Source organism: Zerene cesonia, chromosome 5 (genome assembly GCF_012273895.1).
Source record: "Zerene cesonia ecotype Mississippi chromosome 5, Zerene_cesonia_1.1, whole genome shotgun sequence".
NCBI classification, from domain to species: Eukaryota; Metazoa; Arthropoda; class Insecta; order Lepidoptera; family Pieridae; genus Zerene; species Zerene cesonia.
The window spans coordinates 8,257,804-8,271,251 of record NC_052106.1 but is presented as its reverse complement, the minus strand read 5'-3'; the positions used below and the strand labels follow the sequence as shown (position 1 = coordinate 8,271,251).

General features: G+C 34.1%; 1 protein-coding gene across 7 annotated transcripts in view; it reads right to left on the bottom strand.

Moving 5' to 3' along the window:
- The window catches only part of LOC119839964 (COP1-interactive protein 1), a 53,565-nt gene extending 40,180 nt beyond the window's left edge, over nucleotides 1–13,385 (bottom strand). For 2 of the 7 annotated variants that reach the window (XM_038366424.1, XM_038366426.1), the window contains exons 1-9: nucleotides 13,230–13,385; nucleotides 11,931–13,007; nucleotides 10,820–11,475; nucleotides 10,729–10,737; nucleotides 10,016–10,154; nucleotides 9,423–9,566; nucleotides 8,614–8,706; nucleotides 6,983–7,042; nucleotides 1,900–2,001 (exon numbers count right to left, since the gene is read on the bottom strand). In XM_038366424.1, the coding sequence (XP_038222352.1) occupies nucleotides 1,900–2,001; nucleotides 6,983–7,042; nucleotides 8,614–8,706; nucleotides 9,423–9,566; nucleotides 10,016–10,154; nucleotides 10,729–10,737; nucleotides 10,820–11,475; nucleotides 11,931–13,007; nucleotides 13,230–13,274 (2,325 nt within the window). In that variant the 5' untranslated portion in view covers nucleotides 13,275–13,385. Of the gene's footprint in view, nucleotides 1–1,899; nucleotides 2,002–2,776; nucleotides 2,816–4,728; nucleotides 4,843–6,982; nucleotides 7,043–8,613; nucleotides 8,707–9,422; nucleotides 9,567–10,015; nucleotides 10,155–10,728; nucleotides 10,738–10,819; nucleotides 11,476–11,930; nucleotides 13,008–13,229 lie in introns of those variants that run through there. The other 5 variants (XM_038366427.1, XM_038366429.1, XM_038366425.1 and 2 more) reach the window with 5 other exon arrangements.
- Between the last annotated feature and the right edge of the window lie 63 nt (nucleotides 13,386–13,448).

Genomic DNA, 13,448 nt, shown 5'->3' with positions numbered 1-13,448 from the left:
CAAGAATTGCTCGTTTAAAGGTATAAGATATTATATATAACCTGTGTCAATGTACACGTTATGACTATATCAGATGGGATTTCCCCTGAAGCTCAGTCTCCACCAAACGATCGATGTTGACAGAATTGAGATAAAACTGTGACTTTCAATCAATTAGTATCGACAGCTGAAGTTGTTAACAAATAGAAATGACATGACTCGTTAACGTTCCTTTAAAATACTAGGAAACAAATAGGTTTCAATAGAAACGAATTTCATAATCTTCTCCTGTATAGCCCTGAGGACTGGACACGTAGGTGATGAGCCTTCGGTATCCTGCCAGACCGAGACATATTTTTTTGTGAATCTCCGCCGAGAATCGAATCCAGGGCCCCTAGATTCTACGCTCATAAGATAACCACCGAACCAAGAAGGCGTTTCGTGAAGTAGCTCTTCTTCTTCTTAATGGTTATTAATATATGTATATATTTTTAAGTTTCTTGTACAATTTTTGTTAAAGAGTAATAAATAAATAAATAAATAAATAAAGTAGGTACTTAATTTTTCCATATATGTTTTGCATTAGATAAAATCAATAATCGGACCATTAAAACGGTAGCTTCATTTCTACGTCATTTCACTTAACAAAGATTTCAAAAATCATCACAAAGATACGACAACACACAGATATAGAGTAAAGGGTATAAAGGGTTTTATAAGTTTAACTGTAACGTATTTACAGACGTCCGATACGTTACTTTCATCCAAAAATAATCTGATTCTCTCTCTATACGCTTAAATAACCCATTATATATATATTGGCGATATGGATGGCGATAATTGTTTACGTTTCCGTTATAGATATTATTGTACACAAAGATGACCTCTTCATTAAGCTATCAGCTTGATCCGCTAGAAGACTGTGCATGTACACATTACTAACAATCTCTATGGAAATATGAATCGAACCAAGCCATACTTATTAAAATGTTATAAGAAAATAAAAAAAAAAAACATTAAGTCCGATAACAGATGGAATTAATTTGTTATCTGTATCACTAGTCGACTTTCTTTACGAGATGCATTATATTTATGTATTCGCCCTGTTGCTGCCTTTAAAATTTACGTTTGGCTATAAACCTAAAGGAATTCCAATGTTTTCTATACAAAAACATCAATTATAAGTCCAACAAGATTGCCACAAATCAACAATCGATCCATCAGCCGATCACTCCGCGCTCCGTCAAAATCCGAAGCGCCACAAAACAAGCAGCGAATCCGGCTCAAATAGCTATCAAATGACGGTGTTTTGAGATTCGTCGCGGCGGGCCGGAGCAACATATATCTATGGAGGGTAGTCTATAAATACGGGACACCCTCGCATACTGAACGCGTGATTCGTGAAATTCGCTCTAACCATTAATCTGATTGACGATGGTCAACTAGCGTCTGCGCTGATCTTTGTTTGCGACTGAAGTTATATTGATCCGATTCCAGTGTACTTCGAGTTTTTGTTTATTGGTCATATAAATACAGTACAACTAAAACATTTATTTATTCAATAAGGCTTCTTATAGAAGCATTTTTGAATCGTCATAACACAGTTTTAACATTTACCACCGGTTCGGAAAGCAGTTTGTACAGAGCAGAGCTGACAAGAAACTCAGTAGTTGTTCTTTTAAAAAAGAGCAATTAACTGCTTTGTAGTTTAAAAATTGGAACAAAATATAAAACAAACTATACACATGATCCCGCAAAACATCCACATGCTTTCTGGATGACAATCATCTAAACTTTATATAACTACTATTAAGAACCCATCGGATGTTTTTCTACATGATATTTGAATTGACATTGCTTTTACCGAAATACATTTCAAAAACCATCGTTTTAAATATTCTTAATAAAAGAAATACTCACTTCTTTCTCCTGCTGCGATTTATCCCCATGTATCTTCTCCCGTAGAGCAACCAGCTCGAGTGGCCAACTAGACAACTCCGCGTCGGGGTCCGATAGGAGAACCTGGGTTCAAATTATACTATAAAAATAGTGCTCTTCTGTTCTGTGCTAATTTGTTTATTTCTTCGTTATATAGAAGCGAAATTTGTAAAGGTATGCGTTGTGTATGCGCATATGTGGAACACAACACGTAATAATAAATAGTAGAAAAATACGTTTTATAATAGAATCAATCAAAATGTCTTACTTGCTCATATACAGTGTATAAGCGTTAGAAACTTATCCTGGCTATCCTAATATGGAGAATGATATAAACTAGTGAGATTATTGATGTACAAAGTTTGAAGTAAATCTGTCCGTTAAAAGTGGGTTAAAATTGAGTCTAGAGGAATCTTACTATTATGATATCTTCATTTATTCAATTAAAGCATTCCATCAACTATTTTATACTGAACATAAAAGTAAACGTGTACGTCACATAATTTCTCCTTCTCATATGAGTATATATATAAGGAAGACTTAATTATACTTAAACCACTTGACAAAAAATTTAACAGCCATCAAAAATAAAGTCAAGTCAAAATCGATATAAATATATGTTAGGGGCGAATTGAGAAACCTGCTTTTCTGAGGTTAAAAACCAAAGCTATTATGCAATAGCGTGTCTCAAACACCATAAAGAAATTGCACTATCTATGCTTAAGAGTTTTATTCTCAAACATTTATTGCCATAGATACATTTATCTTGCCACTGCTTTCTCGAGATAAGAATAGCACGGCTCTGACGTTATCACACGTCACGATTATCCCAACTAAATCAACCCAAAAATGCACTTACAACAACATCACTAATCACATTCATTATTCACCACTTCACCACTTCACACCAAAACACTTGTAAACCAAAAACCACAAAAACAATCGACTCGAAAGCTCCAACAGCAATCACACACTGCGGCGAGGTCCAAGAGTTGACCCGCACCTTATCACAGCTGCTGATTGTATAAGCAAACCCATTTATATTGAGACCTATTGTTAATAGCATAAGTCTGTAATTATTGCGATCATAAGTACCTAGTGTTTTGTTCTCATTAAGTAATTAGTGCATTGTTTGTTTTTTCAATAAATTTTTAAATCACCCCAAAGTTATAATGGAGGTTGTTTATTAATTTTCATGGTATAGGCATAATTAAATACATTTAATAATGGTAAACACTATAACAACCTGAATAACAAGGCCTGGAACAGATTGTTTTATACCAATAAAGCTGCTTTTTGCATGTTAGTCTGCTTTAAAAAGTGGTATAAAGAACATAAAATAACTATAAAACGTTACTTCAGGTTCATTGCAACCGTAAAGGATTAGTTTTTTTCTTTTCGAATACCATAGTCAGGGTCAGGGTTCGAAACGTGCCAATCCATCGTGGTTGTAATTGAAATTCAAAGAAAAGTTCACAACACCGATAATTTTTATTCGCTCAAGAATTACAGTTACTGATCTATCCCTACTACATAAAGATAGAGAGTAGCGGAAAATTAAGCCTATTACTTGAGAACAAAACATGTAGTTGGGATTTAGATTAAATAAACGATGAGTTTTACAATATAAACAACAAATTTAGCCTTGGGATACATGTCCTACGATTGCAACATTGCAATACACCAGAACGCCACTGATCTTATAAGGACACAATTTCAAGCGTTTCACACAAGGGAAATAAGAAAACAAATGATCCAGACAGCGTGGTCCGGAACCGGGTCATTCACGCGAAAAATGCCAGTTAATCTGGCGGCACTCCAACCAAACGCCACTATATTTTAAAATGGCATCGATGACTCTGATCCTTGAAATAGACATAATGAGTTTCCACAATTCTATTTATCTTCACTCTAAATCAGGTCTTTGTCGTGCATTTTTATTTAACGACGAAAGCGCCTTAGAGTGAAAGATACTGAAGGATGGTTTCGAATCCAATGAAAGAACGCATGCGTCACTAAAAGTAAAGCAAGGCCTGATTGAAATAGAAGTGAGATATACATTTTTTGTCATGAATACTACTGTCAATACATTATCTTAAATATTTCTAGCCCTCTATTAATATTTAATCAATTGCTGTCTTACATGCGAACTCGGCTTTTTTTATTTAACTTACAATGGAGGCAAAACAAAGCTACAATTTTCTTAATTAATTTGTTTATTATTAATTATAGAAAAGATTAAGATTAATTATTTATAAATAACGTGTTAATCTACGCCTGGTAGTTTACTATATACATAATTATATCTAAATTAATGTTTTTTCTCTCTTTCTTTCTAATATCAAACTAATAGACGCGTCGCCTGAAGCCAAAACACATATTCGCAGCGTATTTCCCTAACTAATAATAAAATAAAAGCATTGACTTGGTAAAAGCAGAATATTTAAGCCGCTTAATTCATTGACAATAACAAAATATTGACAACCCTCCTATTTGACACATTCATATATAATGCAATGCTTTACATATAGCACACTGACAACATTCTGATTGGGTCAATCTACCTAACCCAAGTACTACTCTCTGATCAACGCCACAATGTTGACATATGAACAGCATGCCTTTGATCTCCTTTTCTTTTATAATGCTTCTCAGTGTAGCACTTATATTTCAAAAAACAATTACATAGAATATATTTATTGATATTGTGATATAACCGCGAGATTGGGCGGTGGCTTATCATATGGTGGGTAATCTCGAGCATGTTTTATTCAAGAAAACCGTTGTTAATTAAAATACTTTATTACTCACTCTACGCGAACAAAGTAAATGATTACGATCCGGCATTCTCACATTGTCAGTCACTGTTATTTAACCACTGTATTTTAAACACAACAACACAAATATTCTTCTTTATTGGTCAACAGCAACAAATTATAACCTCAAAAAAGCGCGGTAAACCAGTTGCGGACAAACTGTAAGTCACAACAACTACAGACCTTGCTCTAGTTGTGATTAGTAAGGAACCTCGACTTTATTCATGGTGCTTTTATGATTGGCGTTTGGCCAACAATGGGTCGGTGTTAGACGAATGAAATAAAGCGTCAAAACGTATTACACAAGCTGGTGATACTGACTTTACACGCATCCGTTTAGTTAATGATTGAATCATATCAACATAAGAAGAAAATGTAACAAGAATCTCGTCTCGTAGGTCGAACGAAGCTAAACGGTGCACAAAATCTTACGTGGACGATGTAAACGTAGGGATACATTAAAATTATGTATATATTTTAAACATATTTGTTGTTCCCAAGAGACACAACTTCGGTGAAGTGACAGAATTCATAATATTCAGCAAATTAAAGCATAGGAAACGAGGACCATAAAACTGGCACATCAAGATCAGTTAAAATAACTATTAACTCGGTGGCTCAGTCAAATCGTACTAGACGATATAAACGAATTAGCAAATGCGACCCACATACACTTGGCATCTCTTGAGAGTTCCGGGTTTGACGATCTGCAAAGTTAATAATTGTCAAAGTTCTTCGTATCTTTGCCAACAACATATTATGAGATAGAGGAAAAGTTTATAGGATTTTCTGAAGTAGACCTAGCTTTTACATCGAACTCTAGCGTATACAAATAAAATCGTGAGAAATTCATATTTTTTGGCTGCTCAAATAAAAAAAACTGAATTACGTTTTTTAAGAAAATCTTATTAGTAAAAAGTTAGAAATAGTATGGTTGACTCATCTTAGTTCACTGCTAGTATCATTTTTACCATGATCACAACACACACCTTTACGAAATTCTCTTTCCTATATAATTAAATAAAGTTCATATGAACACTTTCAGTAGCTACCCTGTTACGTGTATTCAAAGAGCACAGAAGACCCCGAAATTGAGATTTAAACATTCCGTTTAGTGGTCAAGGAAATAAATCATTTCAATCCGTTTGAAACCACTAATCAAACGATATTATAATAGCGTTAGGAATGCCTAATGGGTCCTTGCGATTAATATTGCTTATATCCTTATCTACGAGCAATACTAGTGGTGAGGATCCATTTTAAAGTTCGGAATGTACTTTTGGCGTAGTAATTATTAATACGTTACAAGTAACTTAAACGTATAGTATCTTACACAAACTTAGATCATCTGTTCAACAGTTCTTGACATTGGCAGAATACACCTTCAGTGGGATCGGGAATTGCCACTAAAGAACAAAAAAGTGTGTGCATGTGCATTAATATTATTCTCAAAACGTAGGACAATAAATTTGTTTAAGAATTAGACAATAAATAAAATCATTGTAAGCCCCGAAAATTAATGTTGTTAAACAATAAAAATATGTTGCTTTTTTGTAGTCAGATTAATAATTTTTCTGAAACTCTAATATGGTATTAAAAACAACATCAAAAACGTTTGAAGGAGAATGAAGCAGTAGCGTTAGAAAGGGAAAAACAAGGACAAGAAAAAGAGTAGATACTATAAAATACATATTGGGTGAATTTAAAAAGTGATAATAATAATAATACGGAATACAAACTTTTGAGGCAATATATACTCATAGAAAGAAATGTAAAGGGAACGAATAAAGAAAACATGTCTAGCTATATCACAAACCAGTTTAAATGTGAGCCTTTTTATAAAAATATTTAGCAATTAAGGTTAAAGGTAAGAAGAACACCCTCTATGAAATAACTACGCCAAAGGAGCGTCGCTACCAAATTGGAAAATATATAATAACTTTTGATAATGTTACAGTTTTCTATTATCATTTTACTAACTATTCTATTACACATTATACTTTTTCGACTCTACACTATGATCAGTTAAACGCTTTTCAACATGGGGGGGTTTACAGTGACATCTTAAAGCAGTACTTATTCCAGTACGAAACGACGAGTGCGGTTGACGTATATAGCCGTCTTATTCCCAGACTGGAATTACTATTGCCTTCAGACGTCCCGGTAACCCCCCCAGACTATTCTTCCCAACTCTATCTCCCCAGAGACAGCCGTAGAACGTACTAGAACAAAAAGCATCCGTGTCATACCTGCAGCTGTTCCTGCAGCTGGTCCAGCACCTGCCTGCGCACCGCCTCGTCGCGCCGCGCCTGACGTGCAGCGAGCGGTTAGTGCATGCACGTGTACCGACAGTGGGGTGCTGGCGAAGGTCGCGCGGTTGGCGGGAGGGGTTTTTTCTTATATATTTTACGAGTGGATATTTTATAAAATAAGTATTGTGGCTTGGAATTTTTAATTATTTTACAGTTATGTATAATTAAATCGATTTTTTTACCTTCCAGCTTCCATCCTTAAAAATGAACTGAAAACTATTACTTAAATGTGTTTGTAAAGATTGCAGTCGAAAGGAACAAAGGTTTAAACAAGCTTACTATTAAGAATTACTTTAAGTTGTAGTCACAACATTAACCAAATCTGATAAATCTCTTAATTCGTAGTATACTAAAACTTATCTGATAGACTCCAATCTAAATATTTCTTTATCATAAAATTATCTATCAATATAAAGAAAGATAAAGAGATTGATCATTTATCTCCTTATTTTTGTGAAAAAAACCTCCGCTTAATAACACAGCTGGATTAATTAATGTGAAAAATAAAAATCAATCAATTTCTCATATAAATTAATCCAACACATATGACGGCAAGCGCCCCACTGTCGTGTACCCAAACCATACGATGTATTATACATTGAACAACACACCAAGAGGAAAATGCTACGCAAGGACATGTTACAACACTTAATCTTTTAAACAATACATAACTAAAATTCAGCATTAAATTTTACTTAGGTTTTGGTAAACTAGGGTTAACTTATATCAAAGATTAGCATAAAATTTGTGTTGTAATATACACTTAGCAAAATAATAGAACTGTGACAACCCTAAGAGATTTATTTAAACAAAGTTAATAATACCCATACATAGTATTAGGGTTGTCATAATTCAATTAGAGTGGTATTTACAAATGAAATCTGTGTACATTTAAGGATATAGTTAATTCAAAAATTGGACGGCAGAATTCATGCTTACCTCATAGCTTGTAGGGAAATAATTTCATTGCACATAATAAATAATTTATCATTTAAAGTAGGGTCTATAATAGATAATATACCATTTTGGTAATTCTTAATATGAAAGAAGCTAAGTGAAATATGAAGAGTAAAAACAGCAAGAGATAACAGTGATAACAAATATATGATTTGAAAACAGAAAATAATTTTGTTTAAAGTCTTTACTACTTTCGAGTCTTTATTAGTGTATGAGAATTTTTTAAGGACTAAATTTTTTTTATCACGTGGCGGGGTTCGAACCCGCGTCAATTTGCCGAGCCGTGGCGACGCCAACCTAAATATTAAATTTTCTGTTATTTTTGTATTGTTATATCAATAATTAAATATAAAATTTGAAAATGTCTAATTAATTACTTTTTTTTAAACATTATATTTATCTGCCCTTACTCCATTCATATATTTCAATCAGTTTTCTTAACTAAAGCTTTTATTTCAACTAAACATGTTCGGGACATTATCGAAGTTAAAAATTAGCTATTATTTGCGCAGGTATTTATGAATTATTGTGTTAATTAAAAACACGGGGAGGCACATAATTACAATGCAAGGGAGCTGATGCCAGAACGATAAACACAATTTTATATTAACCTTCTCAAGTTCCAAATCTATGTCCTGCTGGTACAAGGAGACATTGGCTTCTGTGTTCTCCGCAGTTTGTATGTGCGCTTTCAAGTGGGTTATCTGTGGAAAGAATTAAATTTTAGAATATAAGAATTAATTTATTTTTAAAAAAGGGAAAATATTTCGTAGGAAAATTTATCCTAAAATCAAAAGTTAGATGACATGGGACATCTACAATGATTCAGGAGGCCAGAGTGAGCAAATATGGACATAAATCAACAATAGACTATTTGCAATGATGATGATTTCGTTAGATATATTGGCCCAGTACGGGCCAATTTTTGCAAAATTAATTGCAGCCAAGTATTTACAAAATTGTAGCATTTTAAATGTCAATCAGTTTATTCTATTTATTTGTAATAATTTAAGGTTCTGTATTATAATTAAACAAACTATAGATTTACTACTAGCGATCCGTCCCTGCTTCGAACAGATGCAAGGCGTATACTAAATATACTCTACTATATTAAACATCTTATAATATATTTCTCTTGAAAAACTATCTATTAAAGGAATCCACATCTAAATCTATTGCTTAGTTTATTTTTTTTTTATGTTGCAAACAACTGCAGAGACTATTGAACAATTGCAGAGGTAATGCCACTGCAAATGCGATTCCCGCCTTCGACTGGTAAAGGATAAGGAAAGAATTGACGACTGGAATAAAGAACTGGACTGGGAAGGGTGAAGAAGAGGATACAGGAATGCGGTATTACATATAAACGTTTATAGAACTAGATGACAAGAAGCTATCTAATAAGTAGTGATTTTCTTACCTGTTCTTCAAGTGAAACAATTTCTTCCTTGTGCCGGGCTTGCAGCTCGTTTATATACGCGAGATGCTCTGCTTTCAATTCTTCTATTTGCTGCTCTAGTTTCTTGGTGGATTGCTTCTGAGAGAAATCTATTGGTGTAGAAGTCTGGAATAGAAATATAATAGAAATAAGCATTGTTTATTGTTTACCTAGACATCGATATAGTACAATCTTATTCAAACACGGTATTGTTTTTACTTTTAAATTATTATTGAAATTTTAAATTATGATTGAAAAAGTAAATGGAAACAAAATTAGGGCCGATATTATTCGTATTTTTGAACAATGTTATACTTAATTTTATTGCCTTGCATATTTATAAAAAAAAATGTCTCACAAAAATTGCAAACTTGGCACACGTCAGTTTCCGTTCGTTTTTCTTTTTGTGGTGAATCTCGATGTTAGCCAGAAGGGCTTCTGCAACTTACCACGGACGCGTTAGGAAACTAAAAAATCATCCTGTCATTTTCCGTCACTCAAATTAACCAATACTGTATCAGGTACGAGCTAGAGACAATAAAGAAAAGACATTAAAGTATCGCGAACCAACACACCTCGAGCCGCAGCGCAGGCGCGAGGTCGGCGGAGCGCGTGCGGCGGCGCGCGTCCCCCGCTCCCCCCGCGCCGCCCGCACCCTCCTCCTCCGAGCAGGGCGACACGCACGCGCGCCCTCGCCACACCTCCTCCGAATAGCTGCAAATTGAAATACAATTATTGGGTCAAAAGGATACGACAGTGCATGTTCCATGGTAAATATGATAAACAAGCATTCCGCCAGTGACTTCATTTACACGGGATAAAGGGAAAGTTCCCAAGGGGATGAGATAGATGTTTGTTTGTTTGTTTGTTTGTTTGTTGATGCCCGGTCAAATGTAGTCTATGTTATTCTCCAACAGCACACGATAAAATCGCTACGCTGTGAGGTGAAAGAAAGACTGATATACAACGAAACACTTTTTCATTTCGAAAAACTTTCGCATTCATAATATCAGTAAGAATAATAACTTTCTGGTTGTTAAGAATAAAAAAAAATAGTTTCATAACTTATCAAATATGATTATTTCGTATTGTACTTGTTAGTTATAACAAGTACAAAGTGGAACAAGTATTTTGTCCATTGAAAAGGTGATTTGACTGATGTTTGTTATTATATATGAATGTGATTTGTTTGTTATTTTGCATATTATTTCAGTTAGTAAAACCATTTATGAATTGACTTTGTTGAATTTGTATTAAAAGTTATGTGGTAATAGTTATAGTCACTTACCTATTAGTCCTGGCAGCATAACAAACAAAAATAGATTAGTAAGACTTTCATAGCAACCAAGAAATCACTACGGCAAATCACTAAAACTCACCTCCTCTCCATATCTGAGCATTTCTTTTCGAAAAACATTCGTAAGTTTTCCATCTCTTTTTCGTACTTCGAGCTCAACTCTTTTTTCAGTTCATCTATATCAGCATTACCTGATTTAACAGAACTCAATAATTCTCTGAGTCGTCGTGTCTCAACCGAGTACGATTGTTTATCCTGCCGCATCTGGCTCTCAAGATCTCTGATGTCCGTGTCATATTCCATTCGCATCTTACCAATCTCATCACATAACACTTGGATCAAACTTTCTCGCAACTTATTACGCAAATTATCTTCTATGTAACCTTCAAATTTATTTAAAAGTATAGACACTTTATTTTCAAAGCCTGTTTGAAAATCATCTGATTCCGATGCAGATTGAATATCTGATTTCGAATAGTTCACTGTTATTTCTTCTCGGTCCATGTCTTTCTCTCCATTTGAACTTGGTAATGAACCAGTACCGCTCATGACTGCAGAGAAAAATTTTGTGGAGTCGTCTTTTAGCATTGATTGGTATTTGATAAAATCAGATAATTGGGCTTTTATAGTATCATCAGAGTGTTCAGCATTATGCAGCTCCTGATACCTCTGCAATGAGATTTTCAGTTGTTCAATTTGGTGGTCACGTTGGCTTATAGCTTCTTCAAATTGCACAAGCTGAAATGATAGATGGAAAGCTGATAAACACTTACAAACAATAAAATGCAGACACTTTAAAATAATAACGATACAAACAGGCATTGTAAATCATAAATATTAAAATCACAGTACACAATATAAAAATGTTTTGACTGAATGAATATTACATTATTTTGACAGCAAAGAGTTTCATTATTTTACACATTTTTTTTTTAATAATTAGGAGAAATAAATATTTCTGTAACTAAAACAAACAAACAAAAATTCAAACACAATAACAAAAATTTATTTCTTCAATTAAACTACACTTAGAAATAGACAAATTTAGCCATGCTTTTAAAAATGTGAAAGTGTAAAACATGTAGTGTGCAAATGTAGCATACAATGGATGTCAATAGCAAAATTAGTATGCAACACACAAACACAACCGAAATTAAGCACACACAGTAACATAGCACACATGCAAGCAGTACCTTCACATGGTATTCTTCACAAATGGTTTTATAATCAGTGGTCATAGTGCTAAATGACATGGTCTCTTCGGGCGCAAGTGATTTAGGCTGAGCCCCGTCTCTTTTCTCTCTTACGTCGCAGCCAACTGTCACTTCCTCTACTAGAACATCCTGCTCAAACTTTTCACTACCCTCTGAACTTAAAGACTTATCAGAGGATTTTTGAATGTCTGTTTCATCAAAGATTTCCTCCACAATGACTGCTGATTCTTCAGTCTCTGCTATCCTGCCATGAAATACTTCATCTATTTCTAATGCTTCTGTGTCAACTTGAGGTGTCAGGATAGGGAAAATTGGAATTGGTCCTACAGTGGGCCCCATCATCACTGCCCCTTCAGGTGGAGGTCCAAATATTATTTTGGCTGATTCTAAAGGAAACTTAGGGGCACCCATTCCCCTAATATCTAATTTTATAATCTCTTCAGATCCTGAGTTTGATTTTTCAACGGTTTCACACTTTTGATCATGTGTAGCACTTTCAATGGGATTTTCATTACTTTTGGAGGCTGATTTTTGGCTCCCATTTTCATTTAATGAGTCAATATAATCACTTTTGGGTGATTCAATTTCATCCTGCTCACTATACATTGATGATTTTGACTGATTTGGTTTTGGTACATCTTTAGATGTATCAGATGACACTGGTAGGTTCACAGGGCTCTCATTACTAATGTGAACATCCGAGGGGTCTATATCTAAATTCCATGAAGTGCTTTGCTTTGCATCTAGGGCACAGGGGCTAATACTGTGGGAGTGAGATATTGCTAAGTGAGGGGAGTTTCTGAGAGAAACATTCTCAGGATTTGTATCAGGTCTTAACAAATCACTCGACTGTGAGTGACCAACATTCGCTTCAGATAGAGAATATTCAATTTTGGAGGGAATTTGTTCTGATACTGACTCAGCCTCACTAACACTTTCCACATTTATAGAGATATCTTGCGAAACCTGTCTATTTTGTCCCGTGTCTATATCGGGTTTTTCTTCACTCCCCAAAGCAGTGATCTGTTGAGAATGAACGACGTCCGGAAGGACATTCTAAAAATACACAAAGTAATAAATTATTCGTACTAGATTATAACATGACTACTTAAGAATTTGTACAACAATTCTTTCAACTGTATTAATGTATTTTATTATAACATTTTTTGACATAGACGAGTTAGTTTTATATCAGTCCTGTGATATAAATTCAAATTTACCAAAATATACTTTCAAGTCCAACAGTATATTTTAAATATTGTATGTTGAAATACTTACTTTAGTTTCTGGATTTTGGGGTAGACTTTTATGAACTTCGTCCATTATATATGTAATTCATAATAAAATCATCGTTTAAATTTGTTTTAAATTTTTAAAATACTGTTGTCAAGACGACCTTTTTTTCAAACAAAATACAAACGCAAAACACAACCACAAGCGCCATTGACAGCAAATTAATGTTGCCAATATAATAAACACTATAAATTATAATGACAA